At 57.2% G+C, this 26,317-nt stretch overlaps 5 protein-coding genes across 5 annotated transcripts; 3 read left to right on the top strand and 2 right to left on the bottom strand.

The window, feature by feature from the left end:
* The first annotated feature begins 2,918 nt into the window (after window positions 1–2,918).
* On the top strand, window positions 2,919–7,006 carry KVR01_010207 (uncharacterized protein). Its single transcript, XM_044791304.1, has 5 exons — window positions 2,919–3,442; window positions 3,681–3,919; window positions 4,026–4,083; window positions 4,208–4,914; window positions 5,110–7,006. The coding sequence occupies exons 2-5, from the start codon at window positions 3,764–3,766 to the stop codon at window positions 6,058–6,060; spliced, it is 1,872 nt and encodes a 623-aa protein (XP_044640366.1). The 5' UTR covers window positions 2,919–3,442; window positions 3,681–3,763; the 3' UTR covers window positions 6,061–7,006.
* Window positions 7,007–7,049: 43 nt separating this feature from the next.
* Window positions 7,050–14,151, bottom strand: KVR01_010163 (uncharacterized protein). The gene is made up of 3 exons (XM_044784881.1): window positions 10,287–14,151; window positions 8,258–10,234; window positions 7,050–8,175 (listed from the first exon to the last, which is right to left on the bottom strand). Exons 1-3 carry the CDS (start codon window positions 11,696–11,698, stop codon window positions 7,920–7,922), a joined length of 3,645 nt encoding a protein of 1,214 aa, XP_044640322.1. The 5' UTR covers window positions 11,699–14,151; the 3' UTR covers window positions 7,050–7,919.
* A 240-nt stretch (window positions 14,152–14,391) lies between these two features.
* Window positions 14,392–15,641, bottom strand: KVR01_010221 (uncharacterized protein). The gene has a single exon (XM_044786370.1). The coding sequence runs from the start codon at window positions 15,516–15,518 to the stop codon at window positions 14,601–14,603; it is 918 nt and encodes a 305-aa protein (XP_044640380.1). The 5' UTR covers window positions 15,519–15,641; the 3' UTR covers window positions 14,392–14,600.
* A 1,673-nt stretch (window positions 15,642–17,314) lies between these two features.
* KVR01_010206 (uncharacterized protein) lies at window positions 17,315–21,790 on the top strand. The gene is made up of 7 exons (XM_044790971.1): window positions 17,315–17,607; window positions 17,743–17,866; window positions 17,923–18,020; window positions 18,079–18,354; window positions 18,406–19,964; window positions 20,028–20,705; window positions 20,777–21,790. The coding sequence occupies exons 2-6, from the start codon at window positions 17,791–17,793 to the stop codon at window positions 20,128–20,130; spliced, it is 2,112 nt and encodes a 703-aa protein (XP_044640365.1). The 5' UTR covers window positions 17,315–17,607; window positions 17,743–17,790; the 3' UTR covers window positions 20,131–20,705; window positions 20,777–21,790.
* Window positions 21,791–22,074: 284 nt separating this feature from the next.
* Window positions 22,075–25,801, top strand: KVR01_010395 (uncharacterized protein). The gene is made up of 2 exons (XM_044785912.1): window positions 22,075–22,996; window positions 23,122–25,801. Exons 1-2 carry the CDS (start codon window positions 22,614–22,616, stop codon window positions 24,737–24,739), a joined length of 2,001 nt encoding a protein of 666 aa, XP_044640554.1. The 5' UTR covers window positions 22,075–22,613; the 3' UTR covers window positions 24,740–25,801.
* Window positions 25,802–26,317: the final 516 nt, after the last annotated feature.

The raw sequence follows: 26,317 nt of genomic DNA, 5'->3' as shown, positions 1-26,317 counted from the left end.
CTTGGGTTGCCCGTGGGTGGCACGGTCAAGGGAGCGGCTGCCAGCTTGACCAGGGGTCCCCTTCTGGAAAACTCCAGAGCAGCCATCCTGGGGGGTTGGTTTCTGGCCGTGTCCTCGGACTCGAACCGAGGTGAAGAAGGCAGAGGTCAAGGAAAGGAAATGGGCTGGATGGTACTGTGAACAGCTCCGGAGGATACCTGGAGATCCTTGGCAGAGAGAAACGCAGCGGATGTCCATTGCATTTGCGACTCGTCTCTTGCATGTAGTTTGGAAGGGTTGGGAGACCTGTCTTGCTCTCCCGGGGATTTGTCACGGACAGACACGGCTTGCAACCACCTCATCCGGGTGACGGGCCATCAGTCTTCCATTTGGTTGCTGGGCGTAACCCTTACTGCCTGCCTGACTGACTGACTGACTGACATGGACGCAGGGAGGTCTTGGGAGGCCGGCTGGCAGGCTGGCAGGGAGGCTCGATGATGTGGCAGTTGTGGTCAAAAAGAAAAGCGCAAAAGAAGTGCTGGTTACCGAACTAGTCCGTGGCACGACGGCAGCCACGTTTTAGTCCTGGCGATCTGACTTGCGGAATGAAAATATGCCATGTGGTCAACTGTGTAACGTGGATGGGAGGTGCGTCAGACAGGCTCGGTGCAATAATGCGCACCGGGGAGAGCCATAGGAGGACTGGACAGGCCGGGGCTTATTAGCTGTTGGCTGTTGGCTGTTGGCTGTTGGCTGGGGCTGGCTGGCTGAACTCAGGCCACTATATACCTCGGTAGCTGCTCCGTACTGTACCTACACTGTTGGCCGACCTGGGCTGCCTGGGCGGTTTGATTTGCAGAGGGGGAGGGAGATGCGGCAAGTCAAGGCGAGCTCGTCATTCATTCATTCACCGGGGCATTCCAATTTCAAATCAAAGAACCTTCATTTTCGCGTTGGCGTAATATCTCGACGGCAGCAATACCGAGAAATAACCAATCCAAATGATGAGGTGTTAGCTCAACCAAAAAGAAAAACACATTCCTTGACTGTGTACTCGCTTCCTGCTTCCGAGGAAATGGGCCTCGAGGAGCAAAGCATGTCACACCGGCAGACCGGGCGTTATCAGGAAATAGCACGCAACCAGCACAGCAGCAAGAGGTGGGAAGTCAGCCAGGGAAGTCGGCCTCGGACGGACAAGGGATCCCCCCAGTCCAGGGGACGGCCCAGCCCGTGACGTGTTCGCGACTGCCCGACACGGTCAACACGGCAATCGTCAACATACATACACACGTTGACACGGTCCCTCGTCACGTCTCGTTCCCACTGTGTCGGCGCAAAGTGCGAGCTTGGGAGCACAAGAAGAAGTGCAGGAGAAAAGAAAGCAAAGGACCAAAAAAGGATGGGGCTGGTAACAGCATTTATGTATACATAGTCAAGTATATACACTACACCGACTAGGTAGGCTAGCCCAATCACCTGGGAGCAAGCGTCCGAGCCCCTGGCGCCCCCCGAGGTCGACCCCAAGCCCGAGTCCCCTCCAAGCTCCAAGCCCTAGGCGTGGGGTTCCAGGGGGCCGTCGGTGCGTCGGAAAACGTGGGATTCCTCGCTACTCCGTACTCCGTAATCTGTACCTCTCCCCAACATGGCCTGATATTGCGTTGGGCCAATGGTCCAGATATCGGCCCTCACGCTACCCGTCACCATGAGAGCTACCGGCGCTCATCTCTAGCCCTGCAGCTCGTGTATGGCCTACACAGTCTTGACAGTACACCTTGATGGGCTGGGGGAAAACGCAAGCATCACTGTTGCACTACATGGGGGAGCAGTGGGAGTGGGGAGGGGATTAATTGGAGTGCATGCGTGCTGCATCTGGCAGGCTGGCAGGCTGGCAGGTCAGGCAGGTCAGGCAGGTCAGGCTGATGAGATGGCCGTCAAGGAAGAAGCTCCGTCATGGGTTTCGAGTTGACGACCTTGACCACGCCTCTGCAGCCAGGGCATCAGGGCATCAGGGCATCTCGTCGAGACCTATGTACAGCCTGGTTCCGCAAGACGGAACAGGCCGGGTAATAATAGCCGTCATTCATCTCAGATGCACCCCTTGTCGTAAGCTGGTTAAGGTGCTGGAACAGAGCATCAAATACACAGTGACTTCCCTCCCTCCCAGCCTTGACCCCTCAAGTTGGTTGAGATGCACCGGACTGCACGCTTGTCTTCCCCGTGCACTGCGAACCCGCGTTTTGGCGAGAGGCTTATTTACCTTGGTGCCTTCCCGCGCGACGGTGGGCAGCCGCTCTCATTTTAGCTCGAACGAGACATGGAGAAGATGCAATAGCGTAGGAAATCTACAAATCACATTAAGAAACCCCCAACGTCAAGGAAATGGAAGAACCCATGAGATTTCCAAGACACCCACCAAACTGCCCACTCGGATCTGATGAATGACGAGGTCGGCGGGCGGCCGGCGGGGGGGGTGCTGAGCTCGCTCCGTTTGGGCCACCGCCCATGTACGGTACATTCCATACCCACGCTCCCGCCCAGCCCGACATACGGCCAGAGCTCTGTCGGTGGAGGACATCAGGAAGAGGAGAAAAGAGGTCCAGTATTTCCAGGCCTCCTGCAAACTCCTACAGGCTGATGCTAACGCTGCACGGCCAGCACCACCCGTCCTCATCCCCAAGCAGCCGAAACGGAGGCCCGAATCGGAAAGGATGCTGCGCTGCATGCTGGAAGCCGGCCCACAAATCGAGGGCAGCCTCCAATTACACTGCAGTCCTGGCAGGGGTAGGCCCGTCGTTTGCAAATGGCCGATACGGAGTACCTCCGTACGGAGCCAAGTACAGCACACACCCACCAGCGCCGCGGGACAGCACAGCACAGCGCGCTAGGTACCCGTTACTGTGGTAAATCATTTTTTCCTGCGCCTGGCGGCTGTCGTGGGTGTGTGTGGTGCTAAGCTAACCAACTGGCTGTGTGTGTGTGTGTGTGGTGTGCTCTCCTCACGCGTCGTGCTGGCTGTCTCTCTAATTGCTACCTGGGTAGCTATCTGATCTGAACTGTCTGATCTTTTTGTCGGCTGTCTGCCTCTATTCCCTCCTCCACTTTGCTCGTCCTCGTCTCCCTCCCCCCTGGTTCGGACCTGGGCCTATCTTGTCCAGTCCCGTCCAGTCCACCTGGCAGTTCTCTTGCCATCCCGTCGTCTCGTCTCTCTCTCGGTTTGGACTTTTCCTCTCCAAACCACCTCACCTCCCCCGTCCCTCACCTCCTTTCCCTCTCCCCCCAGGGTGTGTGCAGCTCACTCCAGCACCGCACACAATTCCATCCTGCAGGCTCGGCACCTCCTTACCGAGTTCTCGCTTTTGTCCCTCGCCTCCCCTCTTCCATCAATTCGGCCGCCAGCCAACTCTCCCCGAGTCCCCAACACCGGTCCTTAGGCGAGCTCCTGGTCAGTGGTTAGCAAGCAACAGTACGTGTCCCGTCGAACAGGCCAACTCTAGCTCCAAAGTTCGCCCATCCAGAGCTTGCATCGAGTGCCTGCCTGCCTGCTTCCCCCTCGACTCCTCTGCGCATTCTCGAGGCGTACGGGCGTACAGGCGTGAGGCGTACAGCCCACTGCTGTGGCCTCCGCTCGCCCTGCGCAATCCCAGATTGAACCAGCGGGCCCCGTGCCAACTTTTGTTGCGCTTTCGACTGACCGCTTGCAGCTGGATCAGATATCACGGGCATACCTTCTCCCGCTGTCCAACAGCTATCCCTTTCGATCCCTTCACTGCCAGCAGCTCCGACCATGGCAGCCCTTCCTCCAGCGCCTCTGAATGTTGACCGCTATGTGGTCATCCATGTGGCCACCACCTGCGACGAACACGGCGTCTACGTAACCAAGGATTCAGCTGAGGTCATTGAGATTGGTTGGATTCTGGTGGACGCAAAGACACTCGAGGAGGTGGGCTCTTCCTGCTCCCAACCCTGAATTGCTGCTCCCACTTCTCAGGGATGTAGTCACCCACCACAGATGGGCTCCAAGCTGACGGCTATCCTCCCTCACACAGCTGCATCATGAAAGTGTTCTGGTTAAGCCTATTAATACGCCAATCACCCCTCTCTGCAGTAAGTCTGACCCGTTTGCATCGCTCCCATCACTCCTGTCCGACAGCCAGCCTCTGCCCGTTGTCCCTCTAGCCGCCTTTTTCTCCCGTCAACCCAAAAAAAACTAACCAGACTCCGTATCCAGCGAGCCTGACCACTTTAACATGGGAGCACGTTAGGAACGCCGGTACGTTCAGGGATGCGATTAATCGTTTCGATACGTTTGCCTCGGAGCATCTGAACGCCCAGAACCTCGACTTCGTCTTCGTAACCTTGGATGCTTGGGACCTCAGGGTTCAGCTCCCCCGAGAAGCTCGCGACAAAGCCGTTGTGCTCCCTCCATACCTCCAGCACTCTCGGACGTTCGATCTGCGAACCGAATACCAGAGATGGCAGCAGCACCATCCCGAATGCCTGGCCTTTGGCCCGTCGTCGCTGGCTAACATCTGTGCGGCTCTCGAGGTCGAGGCGGTGCAGTCGAGTGCCCCTATTAAGCATAACTTGCCTTTCCATCTCCAGGCGCTCGCCCCTGCCTCGCCCCGTAGGGCCATGGACGAAGCTATCACCCTTGCCCGTGTCCTCCGCGGTCTGGTGCGGAAGTCCCAGCCCCCTAACGAGCACCCCGATGTGCTCACCAGGCCGATGGATGCTCGCGCAGACGTCAGGGCCTTCCTGTCGGAACGGAGTAAGGTGCTGCACATGTCAGGATTGCCTCATGACACAACCCAGTCTGAGCTTGAGAGCTGGTTCACCCAGTTCGGTGGTCGCCCCATCGCGTTCTGGACCCTTCGCACGCCCGAGCAGCACAAGCCCACGGGCACTGGTTTCGCAGTCTTCTCATCCCACGAGGAAGTAAGTCGATACCCTCGCATCGTTGGTTTGCCCGTTCTTTCACCTTCCTTTCAAGCCAGGTGGGCTCTCGTGTGGACTTGATTTAGTGTCCGATGTGCAGCTTTCCCCCCACCCGAAGTGCAGTCAGACCTTACAAGCGTGGATCACGATAGGCGATGTGCAGCTGTCGATGCTAACTGTACTCTTCGCTTCCAGGCCGCTGAGAGCCTGTGCATGAATGGCCGCGCTCTCAACGAGAAGGCCATCGAGGTTTCCCCATCGTCGAGCCGAGTTCTGGATAGGGCCCAGGAGATATTGACCCCGTTCCCGCCAAGCAAGAACCGACCTCGACCCGGAGACTGGACCTGCCCGAGTTGTGGATTTTCAAACTTCCAGCGTCGCACGGCATGCTTCCGCTGCTCATACCCAGCCGTCAGTGCCGGCCCGACGGGTGACATGGGCTACGGCGGCTACGGCGGAGGTGGCGGCGGTGGGTATGGGCCGCCAGCCATGATGGGCCCGCCTCACCACGGCGGCGGCGGCCATCACCACGGACACATGGGCCATGGCGGCGGTGGCCGGATGGGAGGCAGCGGCGTCGTCCCTTTCCGTGCCGGAGACTGGAAGTGTGGTAACGAGGTTTGCGGATACCACAACTTTGCCAAGAACGTATGCTGCCTCCGCTGCGGTGCCAGCCGCGCGGGTGCTGCTATTGTTGCGGACTCGGGCTACCCTACCCCGATGGATACCCCATCCAGCTATATGAGCCAGGCGTCCATGGGCGGCAACCCCGGGCCCGGGCCCTTCGGATCCGGAGGTGGATTCAACTCTGGCGGTGGTTACGGCCAGCAATTTGGCGGCCCGCCCAGCACCTACGCTTTGCCATCTGGCATCGGTGGCGGCGCAGCTCCCTATCCCTCTCTCAACACGCACTTTGGTCCCGGTCCCGGTGCGCATTCCGCCGGGCCCTTTGATAGTCGCGCTGCCGAGGCTGCCTTCCAGTCGGCACAGAACGGCCCTGCCTCTGCCGGGCCCTCCAACAACTTCTACTCGGCGGGGGAGAGCGACCCTTTCGCCTTCCTGTCGAGCGGGATCGGCGGTCTCTCGGTCAGCGGTGGTGATCCCCGCCAGAACGGCGGTGGAGCTCCTAGCAAGTCGCCTGCTTAAAAGTTTGTACACGATGGCCCCGTGCTGGGCCTCAGCGTCATCTTTCTAGATCAACGCGGCTGTCGACTTTCGCTTGTGACTATATATGCAACTACTTTGAGGACATAGAGTAACCGGAACAGCTCGGCATCCTTCTCAACATACAAAACCTTTGGGCGAGGGCGGCTGGCTTTTGGACCACAACACATTTCACGGAACCGGCGGCATCAGGGGTTTGTAGGTGGGCACAGGGTGGGGAAAAAAGCAATGTTGCAACGGAAAGACAAAAGCAGCGGCACGGCGGTGTACATTCTTGCATCCTCGGTTCGGTTGGGAGTTTTTCCCCCAGAACGCATTTACTTCTGCTGGGACGGGGTGGGACCGGATGTCACATGTGCCATACCCCTTACTACATTCTGCTAGTTGTCATTTTTTCTTCTCATTTCTTGTTTATTACCGCACTGTCTTTAAGTTGTTACGGTCGAAATCAGTCACGGGAATGGAAAGGTCGGCGGTTGATGATTGGTTAAGGAACTTGGTTGTGGGCGGCGGCGGCGACTGGGGGGACGGCAGGTTTTAGGCTCGGTGTCGGTGTCAGTCACTTGGTTGGTTCCGCATCAGCGTGGAGTGTAGGGGGAAATTCTATTACTTTGCCGGGTACGCCAGAGGAAATGTCCTCACTCTGCTCCGGAAATGGAGAGAAGAAAAGACTGTTCTCGTCATCATCTACTTACCACTTTCGACTCTTACTCTCTTGGACCTCTGTCTTGAATTTTCTCCTCTTGTCCTCAGCCCTCGAGTCGTTTCTGTGCCTGCGCATTATAGGGACCATCATGCGCTCGCCATCACGGTCTAATTGTTGGAGGGGAAGGGAGGGATATGATGTGTTTCGGCCGAGTATGGAGTAACGGAGTCAGCCGGTTGGGTGGAGGGCTTTTCTTGAGAGCATTGCGGGATTGGCCTCGGGGGGGTTGAAGATGGGGGAGGGGGCATGCTCATCTCCATTGCTTGTTGCCATAGGCTGGCTGGCTGGCTGTCTGGCTGGCCAGGAGGGAGACCTGCCTACTACTTAGGAGGGAGACATCGGACTGCCGAGGCGAGGACGTCATGTTGGGGGATACGATATGAGAGGGAAGCAGGATTCGGGGAGGCTGGTTACCTACCTAGCCTACCGGGCCTGGTTCTGGAATAGAGGCACCGGGCAACTAACTGTGGTTTTACCCTTCTAGAGAACTAACTCCCTTAATAATTAAACCGCTTTCGACACGCTGGAGAACGCCAATGGATAATGGTGGCCCCAAATTCTCGCATCTTCTCTCTGGCCTCTCGACACAATGGCATTGGGTGTGTTCTCATCAGAGGTCGGTCCCGACGTCCGTCATCATTATCTTTCTAGCAGGGAGTGGGTTGACTCTGCGACACGATTCGACCGTGTGACCAGAGTCAGTCCATCCATCATTAGCATTTGGAAACCAGCCGGCCAACACGACGAATTCGACCGAGGGGAAGGGGGGTAGGTCAAGACGCTCACATAGCACACAGCCAGGGTTCACAACAGGGACCCGAGAACAGTGCTAAAGGGGGGTATTGGCATATACTGCTATACAGCGCCGCGCTATGTATTGCACACAAAGCAGCACCATGCTCCTTGCCATGTATGCTATTTGAATACCTTGCGAGTCACCCCGGGTGTTGATATCACTCTCCACGAGCAAGCCGTTGGTTCTTCAGCGACCAAAGGAAGCTTGAATTCAAAGACTCATTGTGGCCCAAGAAAGTCGAAGGGACATCGTCTCTACACTCATCTCTCCATGAGACGCATCCAGGGGCTCCCACCCTCGCCGCCGCCCTTGCAAAATCATCACCGACTGTCAGGAAACCTAGGCCTTCTTTGACGCATCATCCACCTCGCTGGCCTCTGGGGCTGCCGCGGCCGACTTCTCAACGTGCTGGCGCTTAGATTCGCGGGTTGCATCATTTGCCTCTGGTGGGCGTTTCCGAGAATCCTTCCCGTCCTTGCCAGCGGAGCCGGACCCCTTCTCGGCGGCTTTGCGAGCCTCTCGGTCCTTGCGCTCGTTTTCGCGCCGCAGCGCCTTGCTCTCGAACTCGTGCCAGTCGCCGTCTACGTGTTGGAGCCTAGGAGAACTGTCAGTACATTTACCTCCAAAAATTCAAAAAACAAAAAAAAAAACACATCTCGAGGGTGAGTTCGACTTACTCTACTGCCTGCCGCGGAGCCGGTGACTCGGTGGTGAAGTAAGGATGCTCCAACACCTGGGCGGCCGTCGGTCTTTTGAGCGGGTCATATCGCAGCATCTCGCTGAGGAGTTTGAACGCGGCGGGGGGCAGCTTGTCCTCGTACAGCTCTGCGAACACGTTTGGCTTCCTCACCCCTGGCCTCAAGAGCTCGAACCAAGGCATATCCAACAGGCCTGGCCAGTCCGACTTGTGCGGCGTGCCGAGAACAGAGTAGATCTTGTCCAGCTGGCTGATCTCGCCACCGTCACCGGGGAAGACGGCACGCCTCGTGAAGATCTCTATCATCACACATGCTGCGCTCCAGATGTCCACAGCAGGGCTGTACTGGGTCTCACCGAGTAGCAGCTCTGGGGACCGATACCATATGGTGATGACCCGGTTCGTGTAGTCGAGTTGATGCCGCTTAGCATAAAAGCGCGCCAGCCCGAAGTCAGCTAGCTTGAGAATGCCATCACTGCTAACTAGGATGTTGGCAGCCTTGATGTCTCGATGCAGGACGCCGCGCTGATGCAAGTAATCGAGGCCCTCGAACATTTGCTTCGATAGATGTTTCCTGTGTGCTGCTTCGAGCTTGAAGGTAGGATGATTGAGTATACCCGTCAGGTCGTGCGACAAGTACTCGAACACCATATAACACTCGTTTTTCTCAACCATGACCTCTAGCAACGCAACAATGTTGATATGCTTGAGGGATTGCAGAAGCTTGATCTCCCGGACAGCTGTCACTGGGAAGCCGTCTCTCTCGCCTTCCATACGGATCCTCTTCAGAGCAACCAGCTTTTTGGTGTAGACGTGAAGGGCCTTGAACACCTTCCCGTACGTGCCGGCACCGATCACGGACTCATTGCCAGGCTTGCGGAAATACACAGAATCGGAAGTGGCCAGGTGGTCCGGGAGCGTGGGCTTCTCCTTCAAGCGCCTCATCTTCTTCTTCACCATGCGAACTCGAGGTTCTCGAGGTTCTCGGGGTTCGCGGGGTTCTCGGGGTTCTCGGGGCTTCTGCTGCTCCTGGCGCCTCTGTTGCTCTTTGACTGCCCGAGGCTCTGTTGGCACATTTCTTGGTAGATCTCGACCGTCTGCCACGTGCCTGTTTGGAGGGTGTTCTCGGTGGTCTCGACTGTCTCGACTTTCTCGACTTTCTCGACTGTCTCGATTGTCTCGATTGTCTCGACTTTCTCGATTGTCTCGATTGTCTCGACTGTCTCGATTGGCCTTCGTGTCTCGGCTTTCACGATGGTCTCGATGGTCACGGCTGTCCCGACTGTCCCGTGTGTCTCGCAAGTCGCGACTGTCTCGATCTCGGGGGTCGTGACGATTGGACTCCTTTGGTGGTGGTGGTTCCTTCTTCGTAGGCGCGCTAAACTTCGAGGATATTTCGAACTTCGGGGCTGTGACGGGTGCTTTTGATGTCGATTTAAGTGCAAAACTGATCTTCTTCTCTGAAGCAGGACCTGTCGGAGGCGGACGACTTTCCGGAGCTGGCATTGGGTCTGCCTCAGGGGCCTCTTCCATGGCCGTGTCCTCGACTTGGAACTCCTTCGGCGGCCGGAAGGGATTTTCGCTCTCGTGCGTCCCCGCCTCTCCATGGGCCGAGCCCTGATCACCTACGCTTGAGCCCGCTTGCGGCGTGGCACGTCCTGAGCCCGGATCTTCAGGCTGGCTTGAAGCAGCTCTAGAACCACTGCCACTGGAACCCCAGTGTCCGCTCTTGAAACCTCCACGATTGGCGCCTCGGCCAGCACCAGGGCCGGCGCTGTTTCCACGATAACCCCCGCTGGATGAGCCTCTATACCCTCCGCGGTACGAATTCTGAGAAAACTGGTGGCTTGGTCCGGTGGGGGTCCCCACGGGAGGTGAGTTGGCCTGGCCGCTTTGAAAATGTGCCGCGGGTGCCGTGGGTGCATAGCCATTCGACTGATACTGAGGTGGATATGAACTAAATTGAGAGTTAGTATCCGATGACCAGACATGGAGTGCTCCTGACGAACCTCTGCGGTGAATACTGCTGCTGTCCGCCCCAGTTGCCCCGCCCGCCGCTATAGGGTGACTGGGCCGGGGGTGTGCCATGAAAAGATGAGCTGGGAGTGGCATGACCGGAAGAATGTGGTCCCTGGCTGTAATGGCCCCTTGAGGGATACTGGCCATTGTATGACCCACGGAAATTCCCGCGCGCCGACATTTTGACTTCGATGCTGTTGGAGCCAGATGCTGGCTCTGAAGACAAGCCCTTGGGTGGTAAGCGATCAAGCCCACTCTGTCGCTTGGACGAAAAGGATGGCCGTCGATCTCGTGGTGAAGGAGACCGCGTTGGCGGTCTCGTATAGTCGTCTCTTTCTATATCATACAGCGGCTCGTCAACTCGGCCCCGGGACGAGTTGTCCGGAATTGATGGCCGGCGGCGGCCAGGCGGAGGGCCCTCGCGGCGAGAAGGCGAGGTCGGGAAACGGCGCGTGGAAAATGACGAGGGGCTGTGGTCGCGTTGAGGAGATGATCTCTGACCGAGGGGACAGAGGTTTGGATTGTCCGGAAAATCTCGACCGTGGGGTGGAGGGGGGGACCGACCACGGCTGATTGCAGGCGGCGCCTGATGCGCAGCCGGATTCTTCTTATCCGAGCGTCGCTCCCTACGCGTCGAGAATCGTTCTCGTCTGGAGAAAAATGTGTCGGGTCGGCCTGAGTAGGGAGAAGTCCTGCCGGTGTCGACGTCCCTTTCGAACCTTGCTGGGCCGTGCTCGTGGCGAGACCGCCCCGGAAAGGGTGCTGTGGAAAGAGGGCTACGGCTCCTCCTTCGCTTAGCAGGTGGCGGTGACCGTGGTCGTGATGGGTGTCGGGCGGACTCGTCGGGGTGAGGATGCCGGGAGTGGTGAGGGGACGGCTGGCGTGGGTCGGAGGGATGTGCAGCCTCGCGACCCCAAGAGGAGCCTCGAGGGCCTCGATGCTTGTGTCGAGGGAACAAATCACCAGGGCGAGGTGCACCGTCTCTGCTCCGGTCCCTGGACCTATGACGATAGGGGTGGGCGTGGTTGGGTTGCCTCGGGGGGCTGTGGGAGCGGTCGCGAGGTCTGGTGTTGCGGTGGCTTCGTTCACGGGCTGTTGGAGGCGGGCTGCGTATAATATCTCGGCGTCTGCGATGGGCGGCTTCTCTGTCACCCGGGCCTGCAGCAGGGTGTGGGGCAGCGGTACGCAGGGGAGACAAGGGTCGTCGAGGAGGGTCGGCGGGATTCCTCATGCCTCGTTGAGACTGTGCTCTCACATCTGGGTCGTCGCCGAGGTTGCGGCTGTCGTCTGGCATTGCATCATCTTGTCGGGGTGGGTGGCGTGTTGGGACAGCAAAGCCAGGTCGGGAGGCGGAAGAGGCAGAGGCAGAGGCAGGAAACCGCCTGCGCTTTGAGAACTTCATTTTGCCTTTTCGGTGGCCCAGGAGGACCCAACCCCAGGCGGTAGGCGGTAGCTGGGCCCGGCCGACCAGGATTTGCGGGTGTGGGGGAGCACTCTGAGGTGCCACTGCCTAGAGTCCCAGACAGCCGCTAGACGCGCTGGCTGGCTGGACCACAGCGCGCTGCCAGTGGAGCACTTCTTCTGGGTTCCCGTCTTCTCAAGCCTCCAAGACGCGGCGGCACTTACCACGGTACTCGGTATGCTCAAATGTGGCGCTGCCTTTTAGCCGTTCCTGCCACCACCAAGAACAACTGCTGCTGGTGTTATGCTGTCCAAGTCAAGCCCCGACAGGACTGAGAGGCCGTGATAGCTGCGCAAAGAAAGACCGCACGAAGGAAGCAGCCTGGCCGATCCCTGGTAACAGGGCATTTGGGAGACCAAAATTTTGCGTGGGCAGATCGGGTGCTTGGTCCCAAGGCCGTCGTCGGCCACCAAGCGTCGCAAGGCTCGGGCCTGAAGAGAGGCCGGGTCGTCGTTAAGAGGTCGGGCCTGCACTTGCTGGTCGGACAGTGTGGCTGTCGACCCTGCACAAGATTCTTCTTTTCAACCCAGAAATCGCTGCGGCACGAAGGCAGCCCCGCGGACAGTCTTGGTGTCCGCGTTCTGGTACAAAAGTAGACGGCGATCGTCGTGATTAATGCAACAAGCTGAGTCGAGCGAGTCGCGCGGTAGAAGAAGCTGCCGACGAGTCTCAGCAGCAGGACCGAGGCTGCAGGTGTCGCTGGACAAAGCGAGCTGGAGACGAGGTGGGTCGAGGCGAAGGACCAGAGTAAAGAGCCGTGCCGTGCCAGATGTGTGTGTGTGTGTGTGTGTGCGTGTGCTGTGTGATGTGCGAACTCAAGGGCTGGCGCGCAGTGGTGTTGTTGTCGGGCCATCAGCGACAACCGCATCAACTCGCCGCCTCAACGGTTCAAATTCAGACTTTCCACCACCCGCCCCAAAGTCAAGGCGCAAGCTCTTCAAGCCCGGGCAAGGCCCTTGTTTCTGGCTGTGTCAGAGTCCTCCGCTCGCCTTGACCAGTGCCAGTGCCAGTGCCTCTGCCTCTGCCTCTGGCGACAGGGCGTGCCCCTCTGCTCTGCTCAGTCACCTGTCGCAAGAGCGACTCGGTGTTTCTTTGCCAGCTCACCAAACCCTTTCTGCCCCTCCATTAAGCAACACCACCTGGCGCAGACTGGGATCAAAACCCAGAGTCCTTGCAGCACCGCCCGCGGGGCTTGGTCCAAGAGTCAGGACTCGGGGCTCCCCCAAGGCTTGCCCCTGCCCCACCTCGTCTGCTTGAGCCTCCCTCTATCGAGGCCCAGCATTTTCAGCATCAGGCAGTCAAGTATCTACGTAGGGCTATAGTGGTTTACGACAGCTGGCACATGTCGGCTCCCATCGTCAAAGACAGCCAAGCACACAACTCGAGCCACGGGCAGCCATTTAGTGCTCGTCGGACATGGCATGCGGTCAAGTCCGAGCCAAGAAACTGCCCTTCATCAAAACAACGTGGTCTGGACAACATCAACTCTGCTAACCAATGACCCCTCCAACACCAGAATGGTTTCCTCGTGGCCAGGGTGGCGCCGCGAGCCCTTGCCCAGCTGGCCTGATTCTCTTCAGGCCCGGTGCTTCTGTATGCGTGTATGTGTGAAAGCCGGAGGATCAGCTGGGTCGCTGCCTAGCTGGCGTCCTGGTTCTGAGAATGTCTTGACATCGGTTTGCAGCACAGTGATGATGCATGGAAACTTTCGAGCCATCACCATGTTCTATGAGACCCCATCGAGGCACGTGGAAGCATGTCGACAGATAGCAAACCAAGGCTTCTTCTGTAGGTCGTGTTGTCGAGGCACACCACCAATACCGATACCATGAGGCCGGCCTTGACAGTTGGGCCGCGGGTGATCATGATGGTCTCCTGCCAGGCGTGTCGATATGCATGAGGGCCACTTGTGCAGAGGCTGCGGGTTTGTCCGACAAGGCTCGGAGACAGCACGAGCGAGGAGACAACGTCTCGCAGTAGGCTGCCGGCATGTTCATGTGCTCCTAGATCAGCCTGCTCTGGTATGTTCCCACGCTCTCGGGGGAGAGCAGGGCAGGTACTTGGTGTTCGTCCTCTTTAGCGCACTATCCCAGCCAACGTTGGGGGTTCCTGGTCAGATGTCCCCGCGTCGGCGATTCTCTTGTTGCGATCCATCGTTGCTGCGCATCAACTTCAGGCTCCGCCGGGAAGATCAACTAGCGTAAGCTCGTGCTGTCCCACGCAAGCTCCCCATCCTTTACCACACATCAGGTGCTGGCAATGACGATTTACGATTGCAAGATTGTCGTGGCCCGTTTCTTCCGCGAAACCCGTGATTATAGCAACAAGACTGAGATGGTGTCGGGCGTCGGGGGTGGGAGGGGGGAGGAATGGCTGATGAAGCTTCGTTCGGGGGTTGCAGGAGGGAAACGTGCTGTCCGCAAGCAGAGTCGGTTCCTGAGGCACTAAGTCAAGTTTGAGCGTTGGAACCCTAGCCCTTACCCCGCGTTTCTTTCATGGGGGAAGGGGGGGGTGGCATCCCTCGCCAGCCCCGCCCCATCCACCAACCATTTTCTGCTAATGACCACAGAGATCCATCCCAACGAAATTGCCTCTTTGAGCAACCTAATCCAGTGCGTCTTGATTATTTTGATCATAGACTCCCTCACATGAACAACAAAATTTCAATGAATAATATAATACTGTGGGCTGTCTACAGTCTAAGGAAATTTTTACACACCACCCTCGATACCTCACAGATGGGTAGCTTGTCCCAGCTGCATGTCATTACGCCAATTTTGTGGAAGTGGCCGACTAATAAGCCACGAGAACGCCAAGAATCCAGACATCGCTGGACGACCTACTAGTACACCTCATCTATGTCCATCAACATTGGCTGTCCGAAGCCATTGCTCGGTACACCGTAGGAGCTCATCGTCTGCCGAAGGGCTTCCTCGTCCCGTTGAGAGATGACAAGTCTCGCTTGCTCTGGATTAGTGACCCCCGGATGCAGGTGTCGAGTGCCTTGCTTCAGCTGGTTCGCGCACTTGACCGCAAAACGTCTGCAGCAGAAGTTGCCCCCTGACCTACAATCGTGGAGACACATTATAGCGTCATGATCAGAGTCTTCTAACCATGCGTTTGAAGTCAATCCATATTCCTGTGGAGGGAGTGCCATTGTTCCGGCAAGTCTCAAGGGAAATGAGACTGCACTTTGGCCTCTCTCGCGCTGGCAGTCTAATGGCATCTCCCAACGGCCCTCTCGTCTGACCGTCATTGTCAATGATTTCTGTGTGAACGATATCCTGGCAGGGTTATTCTGCCTTTTGTTCGGATTCTTTTTATAACACACACTTTCGTCATGGCCCTTCTTACCACAATATGAGCAATTGTTTGTGGGTTGTGGCTGTCTAGGTGCGTTCTTGTACCGGCACTCACCTGCTCGATGATTAGTAAAGCTTCTCACGCCTGGGATGGCAGAAGGGAAGGAATGTACCTTTATGCAGTTTGCCACAGATTTGACACTGGGAGAATTGATTTGTGGGGTTTGGTCTATTAGTAGGCTGATTATCGAAGGGTTTTGCAGGATGTGATGAACGCTGTCTATTCTGATGTTTGCCTGTCGGCTGTGCCGAGGGCTGCTTATAATTATTATTCTTTTGGTGGTTCTTTTTGGCCATCTTGGTCGTTTCTGGGCAGACTGTGATAGAATGTATGGTATCCACGGTTTGTGAGCGTAATTGTGCGTGAAATCAACTTTGGCGGAGAAAAGTGCTGGCATTACTTCGAGGAGGCTGCTATACGCACTTTGTATGTGTTGGTGTCTTTGACAGCTAAACGGCACTCAATAATGGGACAAGACATTATCCTCTTGAGTACTAAATTTAGAGCCATGGGCGTTGTCTCTCAAGTAGCCCGGACCAAAGAACCCTCTATTGTAGTCTTTGTCTAGCGGCACAAGCCTGCGGATCAAATGCATCAATGGGAATAGCAGCATGGTGCCAACAGGTGTGCTAACAAAGCCAATTAGCTTTGCATGGCTCGGGGGACACGTGCAGTCCATTAGCCAAACATCTAAACAAAGGTCAGACTGAGTCGCCAGCGGGTGTGGATCGAACTCCCTCGTCACCAGTGTCCGGCCGGGCAATCCCCGTCGAGGCTGAGAGGGCCAGGCATAGAAATGTGCCGAATCAAAATTACAATGGTAGGCAAACAGCGGTAAGAGAAGGGGCACTGGAAGGTAAATTCAATCACCTTGTGGGTTACACTCACCAACTTGTTTGCGAAGCCTGGATCTGTTTCTGTTCTGTAGAGTGCAAAAGGGCGAGCACAGAGCAGTGCCAACAAGCCAGGCACGGCAGAACATGGCAAAGACATGAGCACAATTTCGTCCGTCCAAAGACCCCATGCAGAGACCGAATTGAGTTGCAGAATTGACGGTGCCAGGCCTGGCCCCGCGCACGCCAGTGCTGCGAGACGTCATTTGAACTGACTAGGTACCCAGGTACCTAGGTACTTAGGTCCCAGGTATGTGGAGGTGGACCCCCTTCCCCGGGCCGTGCTCCACGTCAACCGCGGCTGGGTGGCAACAGGCCTGAAGGAAGACCTGGATAAGTAAACTTGACGCGGGACGAGACAACCGTGGCACCACCCGCCTATGACGAGGATGATATAATCCCCCTTGAAAACGTGCAGAAGATCATCTATGTCTGTTGGGGTCTAGGGGCCGCTTCTGAAAAGTTGGGCGGTTGGGTGGCAACGAGGCAGCCGAAGCCCAACACGAACGAGTCTTCTGCACAGCAGCAAGGCATGTTAACTGTGCCAACGTGGTGGGTGCCCAGATAAAATTATGGGCGCTTCCGGGGCCATCGTGAAGAAAATATCTGTCTGTGTGTCTGCCCACCCTAGCGCAAACCTTAGCTGCCTCCAACTGCCAAGCTTGATAAAGCCTCCATCTGGTTCCAGATCCACACCTGCTGCCGGCCCTACACTCGTCTCAACAAGTCTCATGATGCGGAACTGCAGCGCCCTGCCAGCCTGTCTCGTGACGATCAGGCCGGGGGGGTGTGTTGAGGGTAACACACGATGGCTGGCTTCAACTGCCCAGGCATCTATCTATCTACCTTTAGGCTGCCTGGAGGCTGGATCTGTTTTTGTCAGTTGGTGTCTTGTCCCGTCTGATGTGTACTGGCAGGATCTGTGGGAATAGACTTTCTATTTTCACCACACGGCTGGGCTGGCAGGCTGGCAGGCTGGCGGGCTGGGGGGCTTTGCGCAAATCCTGCGCCCGACGCTGAGAATCCGATGTGCGAGCTCTTGCGGTGGAGTGGCCCCCCTGTGCTCCGTACCGAGTAGCGTTCCACCATTCCAGCATCCCAGGGTTGGCTCGAGCTCTCTTCCCCTCGCCCCCCGGTTTGGAGGCGCCACAAGAAGCTGGGGATGAGAGCTGTTTGGGGTAGCACTTCCCTGTCCCTCTAGCCCGGAGCGGCCTAATGCCCTGGCTATTGCTGTACTGTAGCGTCACAGTCCGATCCTGGATTGCCCAACCACACAAAGTCGCTGCGAGCATCATGCCGAGCATAATACCTCGAGCTCTCACCTCACCTGCTTTTCCCAGCCTGTCCACCCTGTAACGCCCGCCTCCCTCTCTCCCGACACCTAAAACCCCTTCGAGCGCCGCTCACGAGAACAACGGCCTCTTCCACCTAGGAATTCCCATCTGCAGCCAGCTACTGTCTTGTGGCTCAATTGGGACCCCGCCACCCAACCGTTGTTTGTTTTGGCCGTTTCGCGCCTTATATTAGCTGCCCAACCCGTTGCACTTGCGGCGGCGAACTCATTGGCTGTCTTGTCTTGCAATTACCCAAGTGGTGAGTGGCCTGTTTGCTCTCACAAGCTCATATCTCGTCGCCGCGACGCTTTGCTCCTCTCCCGAGCTCCATCTCCTCTCAGATCAGGCCATTCGGGGTGCAGTCCATGTTTGAGCTAACAGCGCGGGGAACCAGGCACCGTAACTCCTTGCGAATCGCCCAACCCAATTCCCACCTTTCACCATGTCCGAAGAACGCGCCCCTCGGGATGTGAAGAACCACATCCTCTTCGAGATAGCCACTGAGGTCGCCCACCGAGGTGTGTGAGAAGTCAACACTGTTGCTGGTCCTGCTCATGACTGACCTTGCTCGCAGTTGGCGGTATCTACTCGGTCATCAAGTCTAAGGCGCCAGTCACGACGGCAGAATATGGCGACCGCTACACTCTCATCGGTCCGCTCAACCACCAATCGGTCAGTCTCATTACGGCACTGCTTGTTTCTAGGTTGCCTTTTCCGCTGACCTCAGCAGGCCGCTGTCGAAGTCGAGGAGCTCGAGCCCACGAACCCAGAACTGGCGGCCACCATCCAGTCTATGCGAGATCGCGGTATCGGTATACTCTACGGGCGCTGGCTGATTGAAGGAGCTCCACGCGTCATCCTCATCGACACCAAGACTGCTTATGGCTACATGGATGAGTGGAAATCCGACCTGTGGAATCTCGCATCCATTCCTTCGCCCCCTGGTGACGACGAGACAAACGAAGCAATCGTCTTCGGATACCTCGTCGCCTGGTTCCTTGGAGAGGTATGTGCCCGCCGCAGAGCAGCAGGGTCCATGTCAAGCTAACGATCCCAGTACGTATGCCACGAGAAAAAGAGAGCCGTCATCGCACACTTCCACGAGTGGCTGGCCGGCGTCGCCCTCCCGCTGACAAAGAAGCGACACATCGATGTCACGACCATCTTCACTACGCACGCAACCTTGTTGGGCAGGTACCTGTGTGCCGGATCTGTGGACTTCTACAACAACCTGCAATGGTTTGACGTAGATGCGGAGGCAGGAAAGCGTGGCATCTACCACAGATACTGCATAGAGCGCGCTGCGGCTCATGCCTGCGACGTCTTCACAACCGTTTCCCACATTACGGCCTATGAGAGTGAGCACCTGTTGAAGCGCAAGCCAGACGGTGTCTTGCCCAACGGACTCAATGTCACCAAGTTCTCCGCCATGCACGAGTTCCAGAACTTGCATCAGCAGTCAAAGGAGAAGATTCATGACTTTGTGCGCGGACACTTCTACGGCCACTATGACTTCGACCCGGAGAACACACTCTACTTCTTCACGGCAGGACGTTATGAGTTCAGGAATAAGGGCGTGGACATGTTCATCGAGTCCCTCGCACGTCTGAACCACCGGCTCAAGACGGCCGGAAGCAAGATCACGGTTGTTGCGTTCATCATCATGCCAGCCCAGACGACCTCGTTGACGGTCGAAGCCTTGAAAGGACAGGCAGTGATAAAGTCACTGCGGGACACCGTCGACATCATCGAAAAGAGCATCGGGAGGCGCGTTTTCGAGCGATCAATCAAGTGGCACGACGGAGACCCGCTGCCCGATGAGAAGGAGCTCATCACCTCCCAGGACCGAGTCCTCCTGCGGAGGCGTCTGTTCGCCATGAAGCGCCACGGGCTACCGCCAATTGTGACGCACAACATGCTCAACGACAGCGAGGACCCCGTGCTCAACCAGATCCGCCGCGTACAGCTCTTCAACCACCCGTCGGACCGCGTCAAGGTGGTCTTCCACCCAGAGTTCTTGAACTCGGCAAACCCTGTATTGCCCCTGGACTATGACGACTTTGTTAGGGGCACACATCTCGGTGTCTTTGCGTCGTACTATGAGCCATGGGGCTACACTCCTGCCGAGTGCACGGTCATGGGAGTCCCCAGCATCACGACCAACCTGTCTGGCTTCGGCTGCTACATGGAAGAGCTCATCGAGAACTCGAGCGATTATGGTATCTACATTGTTGACCGCAGAAACAAGGGTGTGGATGACTCGGTCAACCAGCTTACCTCGTCCATGTTCGACTTCTGCCTGAAGAGCCGGAGGCAGCGCATCAACCAGCGGAACCGCACTGAGCGCCTGAGCGACCTGCTCGACTGGAAACGAATGGGCATGGAGTACGTCAAGGCTCGGCAGCTTGCTCTTCGGAGGGCGTACCCCAACTCGTTCGAGGGCGATGCGGAGGACGATGACTACATCCCTGGCGTGGAACAGAAGATTTCGAGGCCGTTCTCGGTGCCCGGATCTCCTCGTGACCGCACGGGCATGATGACACCTGGTGACTTTGCCAGCATACAGGAGGGCCACGAAGGCCTTAGCACCGAGGATTATGTAGCGTGGAAGCTGCCGTAAGTTCCCTCATCATACCGCTCCTGGACCGTGCCCGACAGGATGCTAACTAAAAATCGCAGTGAGGAGGAAGACCCCGATGAGTACTCGTTCCCTCTGACACTGAGGTCGAAGCGGACAGGGCCCGGCAGCCCCCTGGACGGCGTGCAGCTCAACGGAAACTAGAAGTAGTCGAGTGCAGTATCGATCTATGATTTGGGCCCATCTCCTATACCGCAGGCACCGAGCGAGCAAGGTGGACATACCAGGGGAGATTGTACTGATACCGGGGTCGAAAGCCAAAAGCGGCGGATACCAGCACAAGCACGACATATTGCATTGCACAACGGGGATGACTTAGTCTGTCATGTATAATTATTTACTTCATTTGGTCCGAGACCAAGCATATCAGGGTGTTCTCGCGTATTTCGCGCTATATCAGCCTCCCAGATTGGGTTCTTGGCCGCTTGCGTAGACAATCCCGACGACGTTCTCAGCGCTGCTCCTCAGAGGCTAGAGGTGGGAATTGCTGAAGCTTGATGCAGGCAGATTGACCTCATTGGGACTAGTGTCTGGATGTCTGTCTACATGTCCTGCTGCGCCGCAGGATGCCGGTATCCCGCACCTCACCAACAGATTCAGGCACAGGGTGATCTCAGCTCGAAGGATGCGGTAAGATTACTGAAACGATCCGTCGCTTTATTGAAGGATTGCTTGCCGCTGGACGCATCCAACTCGGAACGAACCTTCCTCCCAGCTTGGTATGTGACAAGGACAGGCATTTGATGCCATATCCATGGAGCTGAGCGCTGGGACTAATCAGAAGTGATAGACACTTAAAAAAAAAGTCTCTCCCTTTGAGTGGGGGCACAGCCAGCCAGCCACTGTATGTTTGTATGCTGGTGCCCGGTGTTGTCTCGGAACTTGGGGGCTCAACCTGCTTTGTTGTACATTTATTTCTACCCGTCTCTTTCTTCCTACCCTTGCGCCCAGCCCATACCGACCAAGAAAGTCTAGATTCAACGATGAGTGCCGAGAGAGATTCCTAATCCTGAACCGTTACGGCCCCTGCGTACTCCTGAGGACCTAGGCACCTGGATAGGGGAAAGGCAGGATTGCAGAGGCTGAGAGGCTGATCTAGCGCCGTCCGTTGGTGATAGTATGTGCGCCCAACAGCAGAATGCAGACTGTCACGCATTTGATGCGATGTGGGAGTTGCCAAATTTGGGACGTGCAGACCCAGGGTGCCAACGGGCCATTGTTTCGAAATAAGCGGCGCTGCTATGCACAGAAGCAGAGGGGCGAGCAGACTGGCAGAGGGGCAGATCGGTTTGTGCTCAGTCCTCGGCACAGGCTGCGCAGGCGCCCGCGATCTCCGAGCTGGAGGGGCAAGACGAGCGACGGGCGTGACAGGCTGGCAAAGTGGAAATATCACCGGGTAGTCGACCGATCTGCGCGAAATGAGCGGGCAGGGACCCCGCCGTGGGCTCCGCTCTGGCAGAGGGTCGGAGGGTCCAGGGTCTCTCGAGAAGGCCGATTGCTGTCTGGTAATTACGGTTCGGGGTGATGTAATGCGAGTGAGAGGATGAACGACGAGGCACAGCCCGACTATCTGCCCTCAGCGTTCTAAAGTTCGGCTCACAAGATACCGTGTTATCCCAAGTCCCAATATCGCCCTCGTGTCCTCCAACCCCACCCCATTCCCGTAGTGTTGATCGTTGTGCTCATGTAGCAAGTAATAAGGTTGGCGAGATACCGAACAACACCAAGCCTGCAATCAAATATCATCAGTGATCCAAGCCTACCTGGATTCCTTGGGCAGTCAGTCCCTTAGGCAGGTGCCCAGTGCCCCCCCTGAACCCCTGCCTTGTCCACCATCGCTCACCACCACCCACCTGAAGAGGCTGCAGAGGTGGAAGGGAGGCCCTGCCAGTCTTGCCAAATGGTGTTTCCCCAGACCAGAAACGGACAGGGGACAAGGGTCGACAGGATTTGTGGGGGCCAACGAGAGGGCGTGCCCGTCCAATCACTCCCCCTCCCTAGCAGGAGCCGACAGGTCCCTGCCACCTGCCGTCCCCTTGTCGGTCGACTCTCCATCTGGCTCTGGCCGCGCCCAGCTCCAACTTCGCGGCTGCCACTTCTGAGCCTATCAAACAAAGGACCAGCCTTTTGGTGTGCGTGCTGCACATGCGGTCGAAATAACGTGCGGCTAAAGAAAGAAACACCACAACGGCGTCCTGCACCTTGTCCTGCACCTGCTTGGGCGACCAGTCAGTCACTCCATCACGGCTCCGCTCTGCCTCCAGCCTGCCTGCATTTCCACCAAGCATTGTTACCGGCATGCTTAGCTCGACGGTCTTTGTCATTCACCTCACTCCCTCACCCACTCCCTCTCTCCATATGCGGTCCTTGTCTCTCTGTTCCTGTCCCTGTACATAGGGTCTGATTTCTGCTCCACCACAGTCTTCTCCCCCCTCCCTCTCCGTCCACACTTCTGCTCTCTCTCTCCCACATCGCTCCCTCTCTCCATATCTCTCGCCCTCGCCTCGCCCTACACTTCTCTCTCCCTGCCCGCCTCCCTTCAGACCATCCTCTCTAGGGTCACTCCTCCTCATACCACCGGCTGTATCTTCTCTTCCAGCAGGACACGCGACCACCAGCTAGCTACAATGAAGCTCATGAAACTCTTCAAGCGGCGCAAGCAGCGCAACAAGAGCGAAGCTCCCGGCGCCGATGCTTTTGGCAAGAAGTATAGACAGTTCGGCGGCAGTATGCCTGCGCAGCCTCAATTTTACACCGAAGACGACTACCCTCTCCCCGGCCCAATTCGCCCCTTCTCGCCCAACCGAGCCTCGGCCGCCAAACTCGCCGCGCTGCCCGCCCCCGTCCTCGAGCGCATCTTCGCCTTTGTGTGCCCGCATACCCAGGACTGCTCCTACGAGACACAAGAGCAGAGCTCACTCGAGGACGCTTGCATGCTCTGTGACACCCGGGACCTGTCGCATTGCGTCTTGGTCAACCGCAGGTGGTCCAAGGTGGCGCCCAAAGTCCTGTACGTACCATGTCGCGTGCCTATCTGTGGTCCTCTCCCTTCCTGCTCTTTCTATGCCAAAAGAGGGGCGCCAATGCCCCGTCCATAGGACACTTGCTGACTCTATGTCTCCTGTCACGCCACAGTTACCATAGCATCCGCATCGAGACAGTACACTACTGCGACCGTGAGGCTCTCCTGGCCGACAAGCGCAAGCGCAGGACCTTTCTGGACCGGAACGGCGTGCCTGAAGATACATCCCAGAAACGACTCAAGCTCCTATGCAGGACACTTCGTGAAGACCCCGCGCGGCTAGGACCCGTTGTGCAATACTTCAAGCTGCCTTACATGCTGAGAGAGGCTTGCCAGGCCGACATAGCGCGCACGATCGCGGTACTTCCCAACCTGCTATATGTCGACCTTCCTGAAGGCCTTTACCAAGACGATAATGCATACATCACATTGCGAATGGAGGTGGAGGCAAGGTGTCTGAATCTGAGGAAGATGACCTACATGCACGGGTCCGAAAGGAGTCTGGAGCGCGTTGCGAGTGGCCAGGTGTTCCGAAACCTAGAGGTTCTGGAGCTGAAGAACATACAAATGGACGGCACCATCATATTGCATGCTCTCGGCGCCCTCGGGGGCTTGCGTGCCCTGAAAATCTCCAACTCGAATGCTGTAAACGACGAGATGATCGGGCACGACAACGAGATGCTCCCGCCGTTCCCGCCGTTGGAGGAGCTCATTCTGGACGGTGTGCCTGGAGTCACGTCACAGGGCTTGACGAGATACTTGACCCGTGGAGACGCATCGCGTGCTCTCAAGGTCCTGAATCTTGCCGAGACGGGAGTCAAACCTTGGACTCTGCAGGACATCTTGGCGGCGGGCCCCATGCTCAAGCGACTCACCATAACCTACGAGGCCTCAACTTCCCTGCCCCTGGCGGCCGGCACACCCCAGGTGCCACCCTTGGCCTCGACGTCTCTCGAAATCTTTCACTACGAGGTGACAAGTGCTCCCACGGCCAGCCCTTACTCCAACATCCTTCCATCCTTCTACAACTATCTCTCCGGCTCCCTCCTGATGGGCGGCCTGCCGAATCTTCGTGCCCTCTACGTTCGGGACGCCAACTTTCCCAACACGCTCCTCGGCCTGCCCCCTCCGTTACCGAGGTACGCAGGCGGCAATTACAACCGACCCGGGAGCAGCAGCTCTCAACGGTCGTCGGCCTTCTCCCGCAACGGACTTGGCTCTCCTGGCTTCCCAGGGCCCTTCCAGAATGGTGGTGGCGGCGGCAGCAGCTACAACCCCTTCCAGGAACCACCCAAGAAACCCTTCGCCGGCGCAGGCCACAACCCGCGATTCAGTTCAAACAACCCGTTTGCATCCTTGGCGGGCCCCAACGGGCCTACCGGACTCCCACAGACCCTCGAAGTCTTTACCAAAGGCGACGACGAGCTGAACTGGGGAATGGTCAAGGTAGACCCGGCGCAGAGCAGTACGCCTGTCGAAGCCGCTGCACGCCCGTCCAGTAGCTATGGATTGGACAACAGCGACAGCGGCTGGAATTCTCGGGCCGGGGCTCGCCGCTCCGTCTTCATGGGAGACGGTACCGGTGGCTTCCTGGCCGTGCCCGGCCTGCCAGAGGCCACTGGCGGCCCGAGAAGAGGCAGCGCGCCGAGCGTGGGCGGCGGCGACGGTTGGCCACGGCCGAGCACTGCGACGCAAGAAAAGCGCTCCTCGAGGATCGATCTTTGGCGTTGATAGGACTATCATGCTCCAGACCCCCAACGAACAGCTTCGGAGATCAAGTCACCTCCTTGGACTTGTTTGATACTCCGATCGCGCACTCCGGCAGTGTCGAGCTTCACCTTGACAACAGACGCGCAGTAAGCCAGACTGTTGCCACGGTGTTCCGTGCGATCCTTCGCACCCGTTTTAGCCTGTCTGGCAGTATCGAAAAGCGGTCGATGACACGGAGCATTCACCAAAACTCGGCGCATATCACCTGTGGTTCGTCGGCAAGGCGGAGCTGTGTCACGGCGGATCATTTGCACTACGAGAGTCAAGACCTGACTCGATGGTGGCAGACGTGCACGATGTGGTGAGGCTGTCATACGGGCCTCAATCCAGGCAATGCCTCTGGATAGCCACTACTTGACTTTGTGTGAGGGGGACCGAGGTTTTAAATCGATCCCTCTGCTTGGGGTCCTCCATTAAAAAGCCAGAAGACTCGACATCTTGTACTCTCTCCTGATCTTTATCTGATTTTTTTTATATCTGGTCCGTCGGCATTTCCCTAGTTCTGAGACATCTGCAAGCAGCATAGCGGGATTTGCCAGCAAGCCAAGCGGGGTTGACTGGTCGGGTTGAAGTGTTTCCGCCCAAGGTGTCACGGCAGGAGGTTTGAGAGATATATTCGTCTGACGCGTCGTTGCTGGGAGAAAGGGGGAGGGGGCGTTCTTCTGGATTTATCCCTGGTTCACGGCAGACGGCCTACATGATGCCAGTCTTGGGGGAGCCCTCCCTACCTTTCCTCTCGGAACCAGGTCGGAGGAGGGAAGAGCCGATGCCAACAATTCGAGGATGGAGAGATATCTATCTGACGACGTGGCCCTTTAGGAAGGGCGCAGGAGGGAGGGGGGGGTCTAAGTGTTATCCCTTAATGGTGGGAAGCCCCTTGTTGTGATGTATTTCTACAATTGCTACTACTACTACTATACCCCGAATGGGCTGGAGCATTGGCATGGAGGCGCCTGGGGCGTACTTGGATGGACAGAGGCGTGGATAGGGGCCAAGCGGGCGTAATTGATGGGTTGAAAACTACCATGATGCATGCATTGCTCGTGACGCTGGCCCGGTGCATGGCTCTCCTAAAGTCCTCTCTCAACCCCACCCCCCCTCCACTTCTTACCCGGCTTGGGGCGTCCAAAACGTGCATGCTCACCAGTCTCGTGGGTTGACGGTACATGCCGAATGGGCTACCATTCATTGAGAGCACGCCTTCTGCTCTGGCCACTTACCAGCGGACATCAACAAATCTTGCCTGTACTTGACATCTCCTCCGGAGCAAAATAACCGGGCCAAGCCTCCCACACTCGGCTGTGTTGTACTGGAAGGGCAGAGATAGACGGGCCGCCGCGGGGTGTGGGTGAGGATGACTGAACCGCCAAGAGCGCGAACTGCAGAGTAATCAACCATCAGTCAGTCAGGATTTCCCTATTGAGGCTGATCGATGAGAATGGTGGTCTCGCGCTGTATTGCGCAGCTAGTATCTAGAGTGTTTCTTCTCTCACCCAGAGCGGACAGGTCACCCACCGAAGCAAGGGGAAAATAAGCGAG

The sequence above is a fragment of the Diaporthe batatas genome (assembly GCF_019321695.1).
Source record: "Diaporthe batatas strain CRI 302-4 chromosome Unknown Contig00013, whole genome shotgun sequence".
NCBI lineage: Eukaryota > Fungi > Ascomycota > Sordariomycetes > Diaporthales > Diaporthaceae > Diaporthe > Diaporthe batatas.
This window is presented reverse-complemented; position numbering and strand designations above follow the sequence as displayed.